This window comes from Procambarus clarkii, chromosome 67 (assembly GCF_040958095.1).
Source record: "Procambarus clarkii isolate CNS0578487 chromosome 67, FALCON_Pclarkii_2.0, whole genome shotgun sequence".
NCBI classification, from domain to species: Eukaryota; Metazoa; Arthropoda; class Malacostraca; order Decapoda; family Cambaridae; genus Procambarus; species Procambarus clarkii.
The window spans coordinates 15,427,744-15,446,238 of record NC_091216.1 but is presented as its reverse complement, the minus strand read 5'-3'; the positions used below and the strand labels follow the sequence as shown (position 1 = coordinate 15,446,238).

The following is an 18,495-nucleotide window of genomic DNA, read 5'->3' as shown; positions in this document are numbered from 1 at the left end:
TGCCGGTTGGCTTTTCGGGGTCTTGCGATGTCTCGCATCTGACCCGTCGTTTCTGAACTCCTGGCGGGCTTGCTTGCTTGCTTGCTTTGGGGAGTTTTCTGTTCGGCAGATGTTCCATCTCCTTGTGCCGCCTGGATTTCGGTGGTCGTGCCCAAGATCTTCCCGCGGCTCCGCCTTTTCTTGGGCTCGGAGGGGCCGTGTCGGGGCTGCTTACGTTCTGCCTCGCGGTTTCGCCTCCAGTTGGTGGTCAGGTGGCTTCGTAGTAGGTGTCCCACCTGCGTACTTCTCTTGGCAGCAGTATGGGGTATTTTGGCGGTCCTTCCTTTTCCTGTCCCTTCTTAGGTGGCTGCACTTGTTAGCGTCGGCTTGGTTTTCTGGTGGGGGTTGGGGGCCGTCGTCTTGCCACATACTGTCGCCTCTTTTCGTGCTGCGCTGGCGGAGCCGCTTTGGCTTGCTTTTGGTCTTGGGGTTGCTTCTGCAACGTTAGTAAGCTGTCTCGTGCGTTGTTTCACCTCCGACCTGTTTGTGTGCCGCTTGCACCGTCCTGGTCTCTGGTCAGCGTGCTCTGTCTTCTCCTTGGTTGATATTGCCCCTTCGATTCCGGTTTGTTTTTTGTCTGCTCTTTTTTTTCCTTTTGGCATTTGCCTCTGGGGGTTGGGTCGCTGAGTTTTCTTGCTCCTTCGGTTTTAGCGTTTTGGTTGTTCAGTGGCAGCAGTCTCCATCTTTTCTGGCGCGGGGTGGGGCTGCTGCTTTCCGGAGGGGTCCTTGGTTTGTTGGTTCTTGGTTGGTGGGGCCGGGGGTGTGTCGTGTTTTGTGTTCAGTGGCGGCCCTCCGCTGTTATTTGCGTGCCACGGCATCTGTGTCCGGGGCGCGTTTTGCGTTGATCCGGTTCTGTTCTTCCTGGTTCGCAGGTGGTAGTGTCCCGGGTTGTCAGCCGTGTTCTTGCGGCTAAGCTGCCCGTGTTCTTCCCCCATGCCCGTGGCGTTCGTGGCTTCGCTGCTCTCGCTGCCATCTGAGCAACGTGTCCTTGCGGTCATTCGGGCATGGATCTTTGGTGTTCGTACGGGGGCCCTTGCTGCTCGTCATTCTCGTGTTTTTCCCGGGACTTTAAGGGGCTGTGGCACCTTGGGTTGGCGTTTGCTGCCGGTTGTCTCGCTTCCATGGGGGGGGGGGTGCTTGGTGTCCGCCTTCCGGTTCGGTCCTTTTGACCTTCCTCTGTGGATAGTTAGCTCGGGGAGACGACAGGGCTCCCCCCAGAAAACCAGCGTTGAATGTAATGAAACGCCATTTTCTGGGTTAGACCCGGAGGCTCCTTGGCAACCCTCCCTCCCTCCGGTCGGCGGTTTTTCACATGTTTTGACATCCAGCCTTAGAACTGATTGGTGGATAGCCGGTGTGGGAGGTCTGGGGCTCCCTCTTCCCCCTCCCGGGGAGGAGGGAGCTGCGCAGACAGCAGCGCGGCGACGTGTGACGTCGTACTAGTTTGCTTGTTGTCTATTGGGGAGTTCTATCCACTAGTTTGGCTTTAGGTAGCAATTTTAACCAAAATAGGGGTTTGTTTTGGAATGCTTACCTTTCTGGATGCTTGACCCGGTCGATGGCAGACATAGAATGCTTCCAACCACACGGGGGTTTCTATAGGCCATTGCTCCCCTTGCCTCTCTGAGGGGGCCAGGTTCTGGCCGTGGTCCCCGGTAGGCCCTAGGACTCCATACATATGACTGATGCCAAAGTCTGACATTAGCATATCAGCCTGGTAAAGGCTCTGGGGAGCCTCCGGGTCTCACCCAGAAAATGGCGTTTAATTACATTCAACGCTGTTTTTTTTTATATATCATATAAATACATCACCCAATGTTATTATCAGTTACTTTCAACAGTGTCCCCTCCAAAAATGTTTTTTTTTTCTAGGTTTTTTCTCCTTTCTTATTTGAATTTGTTTTAACCTTTACATCCTGGAGAATGCATAGTCCTCCCTATGTGAAGCTAGAATTAAATTGATCAACAAATAAATAAGTTACAACTCTCAGAATTTAGGACTTTGAATTTTTTGGCTGATTTTTTCACACATTTCAAGCTATTTTCCTTGTTTCTTCAGGTTGTTTTGATGATTAGGGACCAGATTAGGGCTTTTTTTACTTATATGAAGTACACCCTAAATATATTCCCTAATTATTATATTACTGGTCAGTATATTCCCGCTTCCGTGGTCCCGTCAGTATATTCCGGGAGTCGAGGGGGGGGGAGCGCCTGGGCAGAGCGCGGAGTCGGGGGGGCGCCTGGGCAGAGCGCGGAGGCCGGGGGGGGGGGCGCCTGGGCAGAGCGCGGAGTCGGGGGGGGGGGGCGCCTGGGCAGAGCGCGGAGTCGGGGGGGCGCCTGGGCAGAGCGCGGAGTCGGGGGGGCGCCTGGGCAGAGCGCGGAGTCGGGGGGGCGCCTGGGCAGAGCGCGGAGTCGGGGGGGCGCCTGGGCAGAGCGCGGAGTCGGGGGGGCGCCTGGGCAGAGCGCGGAGTCGGGGGGGCGCCTGGGCAGAGCGCGGAGTCGGGGGGGCGCCTGGGCAGAGCGCGGAGTCGGGGGGGGGGGGGCGCCTGGGCAGAGCGCGGAGTCGGGGGGGCGCCTGGGCAGAGCGCGGTCCCTGGCAAAGGGACACAAACAAAACAAGGCCTCAAAATCTGTTGGTATTACAAATGGGCAACCTGTAAACATGGGATATCGGGAAGAGCAAATGGAACATGTAAGTACGATCACCCTAGAACATGCAGAAACCTCCTCAATACAGGTAAATGTACCAAAAGCTGTGAATTCTTTCACCCAGAAATTTGCAAGAACTCTTTGGACAGGAAAGAGTGCTTCAATGCTGAATGTCCAGCTTTTCAAAAATATAAGAGGTACCAGGTGAATAAAACCGACAGACCGCCACTATGAAAACAGCCCCTACTCCATCGACCGGGATAATTTTTTAGCAAGAGGAGGAGGAGAAGAATGGCTAAAAATAACCAGACTCTACCACCAACACGGTCAAATGTTAGAGAGGACGCAAACACAGTGGCCTCCTTACCAGAGCCTCAGATATTAATACCAAGTAAGGCATCCAGCACTTCCACTAACACGATAACATCATTTATATTTGCCAACATCCAGGGTATAAAAACACGCAAATCCAACAAAGTTCACTTTATAGATGGTCTCCTTCATGAGGCAAATGCAGTGTTTGCAGCCCTAACAGAAACCCACACAAAGGACTACCATGATGGTGAAATATGGATCTGAGAGTACAATCTTTTCAGATGTGATAGGAAACACCGGCTTCAGGGTGGGGTCAGCCTCTACATCAAAGACACACTCATCTGTACTGAGCTGCTAAACACCTCAAATGATATGGTGGAAGTGCTGATAATCAAAATAGAGATCCTAAATGTAGTTATTGTCCTTGTATATAAGTCACCGGAGGCAAACCCTCAGCAGTTTAAAGACCAACTAATGAAAATAGAACACAGCTTGGAAAACCTCACAAATCCAGCTCCGAACATCATCCTGCTTGGAGACTTCAACCTTCGGCACATAAAATGGAAGCACCTGGCTAATACAGTAATATCAGAAAGAATACCAGGAAGTAACCTCAATGAACAGGCACATGCAAATGACCTGCTACGGATGTGCAACAGATTTGCCTTGAACCAGCAAATAGTAGAACCAACTAGGAAGGAGAACACGCTGGATCTCATTTTCACTAATAATGATGAGTTGATCGGGAACATAATGATTACAAATACCTGTTACTCAGATCACAACTTAATTGAAGTTATGACAACCATGGGGAATAGACCTTCAAAACCAGTCCAGATTCCCGGTGGAGGAGATTTCAGCAAATTCAACTTCAATAATAAAACAGATAAACTGGGAGCAAATAAACCAGGACTTCACAGAAATAAACTGGGAAGAACAGCTAGAAAATGCAAACCTCAACCAGTGCCTGGAAAAAATAAGCTCGGTAGCACTAGAAATATGTTCAAACTGCATTCCCCTAAGAAAAGAGAGGAAGAGATGCAGATTGGAACGGGAACGTCGTTCCTTATATAGGCGAAGAAAACGAATCGCGGAACAACTTGAGAGTCGCACCCTATCTCAAGAACGGTGAAGAAGGTTAGGTAGAGAAATAGAAACAATTGAACTCAAGCTACAAGAATCATACAAAACCCAGGAGAGGCAAAGAGCAAAAGGCCATCAGTGAAATAGAGAGAGATCCGAAATATTTTTTCTCCTATGCAAAATCAAGATAAAAAACCACATCTAGTATCAGGCCCCTGCGAAAGGGAGATGGAACTTTCACCGATGACAACAAAGAAATGAGCGAGCTACTGAGGAAGCAGTACAACTGTTTTCAGCGAGCCATTAAACACACTATAGATTGATAACCCAAATAAATTTTTCATGGATATGATACAAACATCAAATCATATCCCCACTATCACCCTATCCCCACTGGATTTTGAAGAAGCCATAAACAGTATGCCTATGCACTCTGCACCAGGCCCGGATTCTTTTAAGTCCATATTCATCAAGAACTGTAAAAAACCACTATCGCAGGCCCTCCACATTCTGTGGAGACAAAGCCTAGATACTGGCGTTATCCCTGATATACTATATATACTGTATATATATATATCCCTGTGTACAGGAATCGTAGCAGACGTGTGGAAACAGGCTAACATAGTTCCAATCTACAAAAGTGGCAGCAGGGAAGACCCCCTCAATTATAGACCTGTATCATTGACAAGTGTAATAGTGAAAGTATTGGAAAAACTAATCAAAACTAAATGGGTAGAACACCTGGAGAGAAATGATATAATATCAGACAGACAGTATGGTTTTCGATCTGGAAGATCCTGTGTATCGAATTTACTCAGTTTCTATGAACGAGCCACAGAGATATTACAGGAAAGAGATGGTTGGGTTAACTGCATTTATCTGAACCTAAAAAAGGCTTTCGACAGAGTTCCACATAAGAGGTTGTTCTGGAAACTGGAAAATATTGGAGGGATGACAGGTAAGCTTCTAACATGGATGAAAAATTTTCTGACTGATAGAAAAATGAGGGCAGTAATCAGAGGCAATGTATCGGAATAGAGAAATGTCACAAGTCGAGTACCACAGGGTTCAGTTCTTGCACCAGTGATGTTTATTGTATACATAAATGATCTACCAGTTGGTATACAGAATTATATGAACATGTTTGCTGATGATGCTAAGATAATAGGAAGGATAAGAAATTTAGATGATTGTCATGCCCTTCAAGAAGACCTGGACAAAATAAGTATATGGAGCACCACTTGGCAAATGGAATTTAATGTTAATAAATGTCATGTTATGGAATGTGGAATAAGAGAACATAGACCCCACACAACCTATATATTATGTGAGAAATCTTTAAAGAATTCTGATAAAGAAAGAGATCTAGGAGTGGTTCTAGATAGAAAACTATCACCTGAGGACCACATAAAGAATATTGTGCAAGGAGCCTATGCTATGCTTTCTAACTTCAGAATTGCATTTAAATACATGGATGGCGATATACTAAAGAAATTGTTCATGACTTTTGTTAGGCCAAAGCTAGAATATGCAACTGTTGTGTGGTGCCCATATCTTAAGAAGCACATCAACAAACTTGAAAAGGTGCAAAGACATGCTACTAAGTGGCTTCCAGAACTGAAGGGCAAGAGCTACGAGGAGTGGTTAGAAGCATTAAATATGCCAAAACTAGAAGACAGAAGAAAAAGTGGTGATATGATCACTATGTACAAAATAGTAACAGGAATTGATAAAATTGACAGGGAAGATTTCCTGAGACCTGGCACTTCAAGAACAAGAGGTCATAGATTTAAACTAGCTAAACACAGATGCCGAAGAAATATAAGAAAATTCACCTTCGCAAATAGAGTGGTAGACGGTTGGAACAAGTTAAGTGAGAAGGTGGTGGAGGCCAAGACCGTCAGTAGTTTCAAAGCGTTATATGACAAAGAGTGCTGGGAAGACGGGACACCACGAGCGTAGCTCTCATCCTGTAACTACACTTAGGTAATTACTAAAAACAGCAGAGATAGCACCACTTCATAAAGGAGGAAATAAGGCAGAGGCAAAAAATTACAGACCGATAGCACTAACATCGCATATCATAAAAAATTTTGAGAGAGTGCTAAGAAGTAAGATCACAAAATACATGGAATCACAGCATCCCCATAACCCCGGACAACATGGTTTCAGAACAGGGCGCTCTTGCCAGTCGCAGTTGCTGGACCACTATGATATGGCATTAGATGCTATGGAAGACAAACAAAACGCTCATGTAATTTACACAGATTTTGCAAAAGCTTTTGATAAATGTGACCATGGTGTTATTGCACATAAAATGCGTTCAAAAGGAATTACCGGAAAAATAGGCAGATGGATCTACAATTTCCTGACTAACAGAACCCAATGTGTAATAGTCAACAAAATAAAATCCAGCCCATCAACCATGAAGAGCTCAGTTCCCCAGGGTACTGTGTTTGCTCCAGTACTTTTTCTCATCCTCATATCGGACATAGACAAGAACACAACCTATAGCACTGTATCATCCTTTGCAGATGACACTAGGATCTTCATGAGAGTAGGCAACATAGAGGACACAGCAAACCTCCAATCAGATGTAGATCAGGTCTTTCTATGGGCTACAGAAAATAATATGGTGTTTAACGAAGATAAGTTCCAGCTCATGCACTATGGAAAAAAATGAAAATATAAAAATGGAAACCACATACAAAACTCAGGCAAATCATAACATAGAACGAAAAAGCAATGTAAAGGGTGTACTCATGTCGGAAGACCTTACCTTTAAAGAACACAATAAAGTAGCCGTCACAACTGCAAGAAAAATGACAGATTGGATAACAAGAACTTTCTGGGGGAAGCCCCGTCGGCTCCCCGGAGCTTTACCGGCTGATATGCTAATGTCAGACTTTGGCATCAGTCATGTGTATGGAGTTCTACCGGGGACCACAAGCTAGAACCTGGCCCCCTCAGAGAGGCAAGGGGAGCAATGGCCTATAGAAACCCCCGTGTGGTTGGAAGCATTCTATGTCTGCCATCGACCGGGTTAAGCATCCAGAAATGTAAGCATTCCAAAACAAACCCCTATTCTGGTGAAAATTGCTACCTAAAGCCGAACAAGTGGATAGAACTCTTCAACAGAAAACAAGGAAACTAGTATGACGTCATACGTCACCGCGCCGCTCTCTGCGCAGCTCCCCCCTCCCCGGGAGGGGGAAGGGGGAGCCCCAGACCTCCCACGCCGGCTATCCACCCATCAGTTCTGAGGCTGGATGTCAAAACACGCGAAAAAACGCCGACCGGAGGGAGGGAGGGTTGCCGGGGAGTCTCCGGGTCTCACCCAGAAAATGGCGTTTCATTACATTCAACGCTGGTTTTCTGGGGGGAGCCCCGTCGGCTCCCCGGAGCTAACTGCCCACAGAGGAAGGTCAAAGGGACAGAACCGGGAGGCGGACACCACGCACCCCCCAAGGAGGCGAGACAACCGGCAGCAAACGCCAACCCAAGGCGCCACAGCCCCGAAAATCCCGGGAACAACACAAGAACCACGAGCAGCAAGGCCCCTGCACGAACACCAAAAATCCATGCCCGAAAGACCGCAAGGCCACGTCGCCCAGACGGCAGCGAGAGCAGCGAAGCCACGAACGCCACAGGCATGAGGGAAGAAAACAGGCAGCTTAGCCGCAAGAACACGGCTGACCACCCCGGACATCACCCGCGAACCGGGAAGAACAGAACCGGATCAATGCAAAACGCGCTCCGGACCCAAACGCTGTGGCACGCAAACAACAGCGGAGGGCCGCCACTGAACACAAAAACGACACACCCCCGGCCCGACCAACGAAGCACCAACAAACCCTGGACCCCTCCAGAATGCAGCAGCCCCACCCCGCGCCAGAAAAGATGGAGACTGCTGCCACCAAACAACCAAAACGCTAAAACCGAAGGAGCAAGAAAACTCAACGACTCGACCCCCAGAGGCAAAGGCCCAAAGGAAAGAGCCGACGAAAACACCGTCCCAAAAAGGGATGGGAGGAAACATCCACCCACAGGACGGAACCAACCGACTCAAAGGCCAAGGAACCGAGCCCGGGGAGAGGCCGACGCCCAACAGCACGTACGGCGAGTGGGGAGGAAAAACCCCACTCCGCGTAACCACAAGCCCCGCCTAGAGGCGGATAAAAACCCCCACGGGGTCCACCGGAGCCAAGGCCCCCCAAGTCAGCCCCTTCCCAGCCCCGGGAACCTACACGACAGGCCCTGGGGCCGAGCCGTTCCCCCAAAGCCCCGGCTGTACCAGAAAACCGGGGCAGCCGTGAAAACACTAATGAAGGGAGCCCACTGGCAGACTCGTACAACACGGCTGGAGGAACAGGCTCAAATGCCCCCGTCACATTACATTCAACGCTGGTTTTTTTGCACTAGAGATGCTATACCGATGATACTTTTCAAAACGCTTGTGCTCTCTAGAGTGGAGTACTGCTGCACAATGACAACCCCTTTCAAAGCTGGAGAAATTGCTGACCTGGAGAGTGTGCAGAGATCCTTTACTGCTAAAGAGACCATTGGGACCGACTAAAGAGCCTAAATCTGTACTCCCTTGAGCGCAGGCGGGAGAGATACATAATAATTTACACTTGGAAAATATTAGAGGGGCTGGTCCCAAACCTGCACACAGAAATAACATCACATGAGACCAGAAGACATGGCAGGATGTGCAGAATACCCCCGTTGAAAAGCAGAGGTGCAACAGGTACTCTGAGAGAGAACTCTATCAACATCAGAGGCCCGAGACTGTTCAACACACTTCCGCTACACATAAGGGGCATAACTGGCAAACCCCTCACAGTGTTCGAAAGAACTAGATAAGCACCTCCAAAGGATACCTGATCAACCAGGCTGTGACTCATACGTCAGGCTGCGAGCAGCCGCGTCCAACAGCCTGGTTGATCAGTCCAGCAACCAGGAGGCCTGGTCGACGACCGGGCCGCGGGGATGCTAAGCCCCGGAAGCACCTCAAGGTAACCTCAAGGTAGGCCCCAGTTTTTTCATGTGAGACTGGGTCCTTGGAGGCTTTCCCCCGGGGCCTGATGTGGAGGCTCCCGGGGTTGGGGAGGAACTGACTTGGGGGCCTTGGGCCCTGTTGGACCCCGCCTGGGTTTTTAAACCCTCTGAACGGGGCTTTCTGTTACAGGGCATGTGGTTTTCCTTCCCCCCCCCCCATCCTCTGCGTACGAGTTGGATTTGGGTTCAGCTTCTCCCCGGGGTTCGGTTCCGTGTCCCTGCGGGTCCTTCGGTTCTGTGTCCCTGCGGGTCCATCGGTTCCGTCCTTCCAGAGGTTTTTGGCCTCGCACGTCTTCCCTCAGGTTTGGATCTTCTCCATACTGGGTCCATTATGAGGTTCCAGAGTCATCTTGGCTTGCGGACTGCCCATTGTTGTCGTTGAGTGGGTAGAGTGCTTTCTGTCGCACTCGCACGCTTTAGTGGCTCGTGACATTGACGTTGGTCCAGGTTTTCCTGAGGGGGGCGAATTCGAGCATCTTAATGAGTGCATGTTCCCTCCTGCCATTTTGTGGGATGTGGGTGCGGTTCAGCTTCATGTTTAGGTTTCCACCCTTTCAGCTGCACTTGTGGTTGAGGACTTGCATTCTCGTGGCTTGTTGGCTTCGGTCCTGCGTTTCTGGAGCTGTCTTCTGATTGGCTTGTGGAGGATGTGAAGGCGCTTGGTGCCATTTCCGGGTCTGGTGCCTTAGTCTTGGCTGCTGGTGCGTCGTCTGCGCTTCTGAAGCTGTTTGTGCCTATCCTGCGGGATGCGGTGTCGCAGTTTTTAGATGCATGTCTCACGTGTTGGCAGGTTGTGCTCACTTCTTTCTTGGAATCTGCTTGCGCCCTGGCTCTTAGATTGTCTTCGCCTTTTTGTCCCTTGCTTTTTGTGGACTCTGGAGTGGAGAAGTTGGATTTGGCAGCCTCATTCCTGAGCTCCAGGTGGCTTCATCTAGCTGTCATCTGATGTCTGAATTGTTGGTTTTTCGGGGTTCCCAGGTAGGTTCCTCCCGGGGGAGTCATGCCAGGGTTCGGGGTTCCGCTCGTCGAGGTGGGCCACAGGTGCCAGGTTCAGGGTTGGTGCTGTCTGCATCTGGTTGGCGCCGTGATCGCTCTGTGCGCAGGTTGTGTTCTTGTAAGGGGCGTTGGCCCTTTCACGGTTCACCTCTTTGACGGGGAGATTGGGGGGTGAGGCTTGCTCTGTTCGCTCATGTCAGGTCTCAGGATTTGTGGGCGTTTCGAGTCGTTTCCCGCAGCCTGCTGTGGCGTTGGGTGACCCCCTCCTCCTTCGAGGGGTTTGGGGCTGACGGGGCATACCTTTTTTCCTGCGCTCTGTCAGGTCGTCTTGGAGTGGGTGCACTTGGGCATGGTCGAAACGACTACCTCCCTCGGGTGGCTTTCCTTCCTGTTTCCCATTCTGAAACGGGACCGACAATTCATTCTGGATTTGTCACGTCTGAACCCGATTCTTGCCCCTCCTTTCGGATTATCACTTTGTCCCAGATCCAGCTTCTGTTAGAGCGGGATGCTTGGATGATGTCCCTAGACCTCAAGGATGTGTACTGGCACGTCCCTATTCATCCTGGGTTCAGGGATTTGCTCATGGGGCATCACGGTTACCGCTTTCGTTGTCTCCCATTCGGGTTGAACCTGGCTCCTCGTGTGTTCACACGCCTTACTCAGATCGTCGTGGCTCGTCTGCGTCTCTTAGGTGTTCAGGTGATGGCCTGCCTTGACGACTGGCTGGTCTGGGCGCCCAGTCGGACCATGTGTCTGCTTGCCAGGGATTTGGTTTTTTCCCAGCTGGTAGGGTTCGGGTTCCTGGTTAACTGGCGGAAATCATATCTGGTTCCCTTCCAGGTTCTGAAGTCGTGTGTCTGCTGGGACAGGCCAGGGGCAATGGGGTCCGTCCTTCTGTCGGGCCCACAGCACAGTGTGGGAGTTTGCAGCGGTGTGTTTTGTGCTTCGGAGGGTTCAGGTCGCCCTTGGATCGACGATCCGGCTCCATTTGGACTGCTCCCCGGTGATTCATTGCCTGAACCTAGGGGGGGGGTTTGATGCGGTCCTTGGCTCTTTGGGGCTGGTCGCTTCGGGTGACTCGTATGTTGAGTTCTTATGGTTTAGCTCTCCTGGCGGTTCACGTCCAGGGGTTGTTCAACATCCTAGTGGACAGCCTGTCCCGGTTCATTCCCTCATCCACGGAATGGACGGTCGATGCAGACTCATTCAGTTGGCTTTGCCAGACGTTTGGGCACCAGGAGGTGGACCTCTTCGCGTCAGCGTGGTCGAGGCATCTTCCGGTATACTGTCTCCACTCGATTATCTGTACTATATGGGAAGGACTCCCAGCCGGATATTCACGTGTTCCGGATAATGGTACTTTTTCACCTACGAGTCCAAAAGTGACCATTTCCAACTATTTTTATACTACAAACAACATAATTTGAAATGCCTTGCCACATATAATTATTAAATATTCAACTAGAAACCTCAACTTACCTTGTTGTTGTTCATCTTCTTGATTGATGCCACACATCTTGAAGTTAAGAATTCTTAACAATTTATGTAACCTATACTAACACAACACTAAAATTAACACTTTAAATTATTGTACAGTTCATTAAGCAAAGTTAATTTTGACTGCCAGCTGCGGAAGCCTCACTGGTTGAAGGCATTTGGCTTGCCTGTGATGCCTCACTTGTTGAAGGCGCTTGGCTTGCCTGTGGCACCTCACTTGTTGAAGGCACTTGGCTTGCCTGTGGCACCTCATTTGTTGAAGGTGCTTGGCTTGCCTGTGATGTCTCACTGGTTGAGGTGACCAGTGCTGGACGGGTCCACTTGGGGCAGCTATAGCACGTTTCTTAGGCCACCAGGAGATAAAAAAAAACTCACAATATTTTTGAAGGAAACTTCAGCGTGTGCACATTGTTTTTAGTAAACTTATATATTTGTTATTACATAATTACTAGTATTTCATTTGTTTTTGGCTGTGATGAATTGTTCTAAAATTAATGGTAATTCCTGTACCCAGGTGGTCACTCCCGACACCACCCACCCACCCCCTCCTTCACCATGCGCCTCGAGCCAGCCAGCCACAGCCAGACGGGATTAATTTGGTATGGCCTGCCAAATGGCTTTCATATCCGGACAATTCAATGATTATCCGGCTGACTGTCCGGATAGTGTAACATCGGCAGCAAGTTAACCGGCTCTGATTTTTTATCCGGCTAAACCAGCTTTTATCCGGCTCCCATGGCCATTTTGGCCAGATATTGAGATAACTTTATCCGGTCACGATTTTGGCCGTATAGGGGTGTTTTCCGGATGTTCGAATCCCAGATAATCGCGTGGTTACAGTATGTGGCGCCCTTCCCCGACTGCGATGCCGTCGGGATCAATGCCTTCCGACAGGACTGGTCAAGGTGGGGGTTCCTTTACCTCTTCCCCCCCCCCCCCGGTTCAGCTGTTGCTCCAGGTCCTGGCTCACTTCGCGACTTACCAAGGGCGAATAGTCCTCTTGGCCTCATGGTGGCAGGCTCAGCCTTGGTTTCATGCGCTGCTTGCCCGGTGTCCGAACCCGAAGGTTTTTCCTCGGCTCTGCCTCTTTCAGAATATCTGCCTGGTTCGTTACGAGACTGGTTCACTCTTCTCGAGTCTTCGCGTTTGATATTTTTTACTTGAGTTTATCACCATATGTATGGTGATTAGATGGCTTCATTGATGGTGTCTCACCTGCGGGCTTCTTCTCGGAGGCAGTATGAAGTTTCCTGGTGGTCCTTCCATTTCTTTTTTACTTTTTGTTGTTGTAGTTTGCTTTCGGTTTAGGTGGTGGTGGTCTTTCTCTCGTGGTTGTTCCAGGACCGTCATCTTATGCCGAATTCTGTCGCCTCGTATCGTGTGGTGCTGGCGGAGCCGCTTCAGTTTGCTTTCGGTATAGATGTTACTTCTGCACCATTTCGCAAGATGTTTCGTGCGTTGTTTCACTTCTGGCCTGCTTATGCGCCGCCTGAGCCATCCTGGTCTTATCTCTCTTTTCCTTGGTTTGTTGTGGCCCCTTCAGTTCAGGATTGTTTCTCAGAGACTTTTTTCCCTGTTAGCATTGGCCTCTGGGGGTCGGGTTGCGGAGTTTCATGCATTCCTTTGGTGCAGGGGTTTCTGCTGTTTTGGTCGTGGTGGTAGGTTTGTTTGTCTGCAGCTGTCTCCTCCTTTTCTGGCGAAGAATGAGACTGCTACTTTCCGGAGAGGTCCTTGGGTTGTTGATGCTTGGTTTGTGAGGCCGGGAATGCATCATGTGGTATGTCCAGTTGCGGCCCTCTGCCATTATTTGCGCGCCACGGCTTCTGTGTCCATGGACGCGCTTTGAGTTTATCTTGAGATGATTTCGTGGCTTTTAGTGTCCCCGCGGCCCGGTCCTCGACCAGGCCTCCACCCCCAGGAAGCAGCCTGTGATAGCTGACTAACACCCAGGTACTTATTTTACTGCTAGGTAACAGGGGCATAGGGTGGAAGAAACTCTGCCCATTGTTTCTCGCCGGCGCCTGGAATCGAACCCAGGACCACAGGATCACAAGTCCCGCGTGCTGTCCGCTCGGCCGACCGGCTCCCGATCAACTGGAGTTGATCCAGTTTCCCTTTCTTCCCTGTTAGCGGGTACGGGTATCTCAGGTCGTCCGCAGGGTTATTAAGTCTAGCCAGCTTGCAGCCTATTCCCATGCCCATGACGTTTGTAAGTATGTTGTTCTTGCTGCCATCTTTGGTTACATGTCTTGGGTTGACATTCGGGCCCGCAGGGTTTTTGGCGGTCAAACCGGGTCCTGACTGCACACTACCTCGTAAATGTTCCTGGGCCTAGTCTGGACTGTGTCGTTTTGGGTCAGCTGTTGCAGCCAGTTGTCTCGACTTTGAGTTGAGATGTGAGCATCGACCACCTCCCGGGTAAGTCCCCTTTCTTTTTCGTCTTTGGTGAAGTAGCTTCGGGAAGCTATAGGGGCTCTCCCCCAGAAAACCAGCATTGAATGTAATGAAACTCTATTTTCTGGGCGAGTCCTGGAGGCTCCCCGCCAACCCTCCCTCCCTCTGGTCAGCGTTTTTTTGCATGTTTTGACATCCAGCCTCGGTACTGGGGTGTGGGCTGCTGGCACGGGGGTCTGGGGCTTCCCCTTTCCCCTCCCGGGGAGGGGAGAGCTGCGCAGACACACAAGCGGCGCAGCTTGTGTGACATCATGCTCGTTTGCTTGTTTTTATTTATGGAATTCTGTCTACTCGTTTGTCTATTTTCGTTGTTATTAACCAGAATTTTTTTTTTCGGGGCACTAACCTTTCTGGGTGCCTGTCCCGGTCAGTGGCAGATATACAATGCACCAAAATCACATGTGCATTCTATAGGCCATTGCTCCTCATGCCTCTCTGAGGGGGCCAGGTTCTGGCTCGCGGTCCCCGATAGGCCTAGAACTCCACCCACATTGACTGATGCAAAAATTAGGGATATTGATATCAGCCCGGATAGCTCTGGAAAGGCTCTGGGACTCGCCCAGAAAATGGCGTTTTAGTACATTCATCGCTGGTTTTTTCTGTTTGTTTACTACAGGGCACCACCATTTGGCCCCTCAGGAAAACTAGTGTTGAATGTATTAAAATGGACTTTTCTGGGGGGCCTCAGTTAGCTTTATGGACCTTCCCCTTCCTACTATGTTTATAAGTTTCTTGTTTTTTTTTTGCTCTGGGTTTATGATTGTTAACATGGGAGTTGACAGCTCCTGTGGTGCTGCAACCTAGTGGGGGCCAGTTGTAACTTGGGACCTAACTCCTGGGGATGATCGTTTGTGAAGAGGTTTACTGCATTTGTGTCTACTTTCTGTGAAAGTAGTTGTTTCACTTTCTTTCTGGGGGTATATTTCTTTGGTGAGGGGTGATCATGAGTCCCTCCTGCTCCCTGTATCTCTGCTAAGTGGCCAGGTTTTGGCCTCTGGTCTCTGGTAGGCTATTAAGGGTCCCTACATCGGATGTGAATTGTGTGTGGTGGCATCTTAATGCAGCTAGGTACCAAGAGTCACCAAGATTTTGCCAAAAGGAGGAGTTTCATTACATTCAACATTTTGTATTTTAAGTACAAAATAAGTATTATCGCTGGTGGCAACTATTAAACATTTGCTTAGCTGACATTTATCTATCCCCTCCCTACTCTCTCCTCTTTTCTCTTCTCCTGGTGTGGGGCATTTGGGGGCTTGCTCATCTGGTCTAGTGCTCTTGGGAAGAGGTGTCACTTGGGCATTCATGAGGTGCTGCTTCCTTTAGGTGTGTGTACACTATTTTAGCTGTGTGTTCTCACTGCAAGTTGCAGTGCTTCATTGGTATCAGCGGGTTTCAGGTTTGCTGGAGCGCATTGCAGTGCTTCTGCTCCTGGTGCTGAATTCCGGTCTGTGGAGTCAGGCTGTAGACATGTTATTTCTGAACTGCCCAACTGTTTTCAGGCAGTGTGTCCAGTTGTTCCTGGCCTGTGTGCCCCATTTATCCCGGTTTGTGTGCCTGGCTGTTCTCAGACGGTGTGCAGGGATGTGTCATAGTGTTTCTGTGCTATGTATTCGGTCATTCTTGGGCTGTATGTCTGTCTCTTTCCAAGCTGTGTTTCTGGACACCCCTGAGCTGCTTGCTCAAAAATTTCAGATTAGGGGTCTGGCCATTTTTGGGCTCTGTGGCTGGTTTTTGCTGGGGACTTCTTGGAACTGTTTCCTGTTGATTCCCAGGTGTATCTCTGAACCTCTTGGTTTCAGCTAGACATTATTCTGCCTTCACTTCTTTGGTCTATGTTTCCTAGCTACTGGGCTACAGTGTGGGATCGAGGGTATTTGTCACCATGCTAGTGCCTGTATTCCAGGAGCCCTCTTTTAAAGCCACCTTCTCTCAAGGGGTAAGCCCTGGCCACATTGTTCTTTTTCAAAATTTCTGTCTTCTTTCACCTTTGTGGTGGTAAGTTAGTGCAGGGAGCTACTGAGAAAATCAGCATTATCAGAAAATCCCAGAAATCAGCATTAAATGCAATGAAACTTTCTTTTCTGGTAGGGCCCTCAGTAGCTACCCATTCATGATCGGTTCTCTTCCTTGCTGTGGGGTAAAAGGGTCCTGTTTGGGTGGTTCTTGTGTTAGAGGACAGGCTGGCAAGGATTTAAGGTGTTAAGTTACCAGCTGGTGGCAGCCAGGCACAGCACGATGACTGTTCATTGTGGCAATGTTCATTTTTCTAGTTGCCTAAGGGTACCTACTTTTCTATGAGCAGTGGCTAGTTTTGTTACGTTAGTGTTTTCTGGAGGCTTTGTTTTTCTCGTTTTTGGCTTGATCTGTGAACTCCCAAGCTCCACTTACATTGTAGAGGGAGGCAAATTCTGATCCTGACTTCTGGCAGGCCTGAGTATCTCCTGGAGGCTTGGCAGGATCAGTGCTTAGATTGGGGAGCTACCAAGAGCTTCACCAGATAGAGCATTTCCTTACATTTAACCACATAACTGCGCCAACCTAGTATTCTCGGTCGGCGGGAAACTGCGCCAACCGAGAAAACTCGTTTTGATTTTTCGGTACCAATTCTAAATGTGTACGAGGTTGGTTGTGTACGAAATGGACTCTTAGGACCTCCAGTGAGAGGCAGCCATCTTGGAAAAAATTCCCAGAATGCCCTAGGGCTGCTGTCTGGGTTAGTACTGAATGAGCAACCATAAGTGGTGCACGCGCCTCTGGCTCCCAAACACCTTTCCGACGCAGTGTTGAAAGATAACGCTCTGTCGGTGAAATTTAAACCTCATTGTTTGAAGAACATAAGGGTCATAATATTGGTGAAGCTAGGCGCAATAAGGACCTAATACAAAAATCGGATGCAAGTGATACAGCACCTATGAGGACGATACAGCGAGCGTATCCAGTTGTAGCTCTGAGCGTCACCCTTGCAATCCTATGCTATATCCAATATATTTAGATGATACATAGATGAATCATTTTCTGCATTCAGGGATGATGCATCTGATACAAGTAGCATAGATGAACAGTGTTAGCGGCTTCCATGGTGGTGTTTTCAATAGATATTTTCAAGAATACCTGAATCTCTTCCTGACTGATGGACACTCTTTGAGGCTAGCTGAATCTCTTTCTGACTGACAGACACTCTTTGAGGCAAGCTGAATCTCTTCCTGTGTGGGACCATACAAAGCGATCTTTTCAAGACTACCTTACAAATTTATCTTTTCCTGTAATCTTTTTATTACTACCTTATGCTTTACAAGCTTGGCTACATACTACCTACAAGTACTAATGCCAAGGGTGTATGTGAGTGCGTTACTTGCAAGCACACAGAATGAAGAAACAGAAAGTGAAAATTTATCTGTACCTGGTGCACTGAGAGCGAAGTCGCGCTGTGTACCATGGACTACTTCGTTGATTATTACTCACTTCCAAAGTACTGCGTGTGTAATACAGTGTGTTACTGTGTAAATAGTGTGTGACACTGTATATATTGTTATTTTAGTGAATTTTTAACAGGTAATATTGCAACAATATATATTTATTGTGGACACATTACTGACACATGCATCACAGTACCATGGAACATTACGAACGTTCTACTGTATACATATTGTAAAGGACACAAATATGCATCATATACAATAAAAAACTAATAAAACCGCATTGGAAATACATAGAATAAATAATTGAAAATATATTTGTGGCAACACGCGGTGCTTGAATGGCCCGCGCGACCGTGTCTGGGCGAGTCACACACGGGCGACCAGGCCCTGATGACGTCACAGCTCATCTTGTCCACGTCCCCACAGCCAAAGTAAGTGGAATTTGGTGTTTATTTTTACATAGACATGTTCAGAGAAGGGAATTTATCATTTTACGAAGAAAAAAGAATTTTTTAGGAACTTTATTTCATGTGGAACGGGGGAACTTCACAATAAACTCGGCGCAACACAGTGGTTAATGCTTAATTTTTTATATTTTTTCCAGTGCAATGCGGGACCAGTATATGCGAACAGGGGAAGGGTTTCTGCTTGTGTTTGCTGTCAACAATGCTAAATCATTTGAAGACATAAGTACATATCGGGAACAGATAAAGAGAGTTAAGGATGCTGAAGTGGTACCAATGGTTTGTAAGTACAAATTTAATCTGAAGTTAATGCATTCTATTTGATATATGTTTAATATTTACTTACCTAGATATCTGGTAGGATGAATATCCTATAGTTATATTGTACTTATCCTTGTTAGGGGTGCAGTATATAATAGTTGCCGATGGTTTTGCCCTTGAGTTTTATGTCATGTGGTTTCCTGGTGGTATCTTTAGAATGATTCCTAAAAATCCAGCGTTGAATGTAATGAAAC

General features: G+C 48.5%; 1 protein-coding gene across 1 annotated transcript in view; it reads left to right on the top strand.

The window, feature by feature from the left end:
• The window catches only part of Ras85D (ras-like protein 1), a 114,039-nt gene that overhangs the window by 63,258 nt on the left and 32,286 nt on the right, over positions 1 to 18,495 (top strand). The window contains exon 4 of the mRNA XM_045757258.2: positions 18,121 to 18,263. Within this exon, the coding sequence (XP_045613214.1) occupies positions 18,121 to 18,263 (143 nt within the window). The remainder of the gene's footprint in view (positions 1 to 18,120; positions 18,264 to 18,495) is intronic.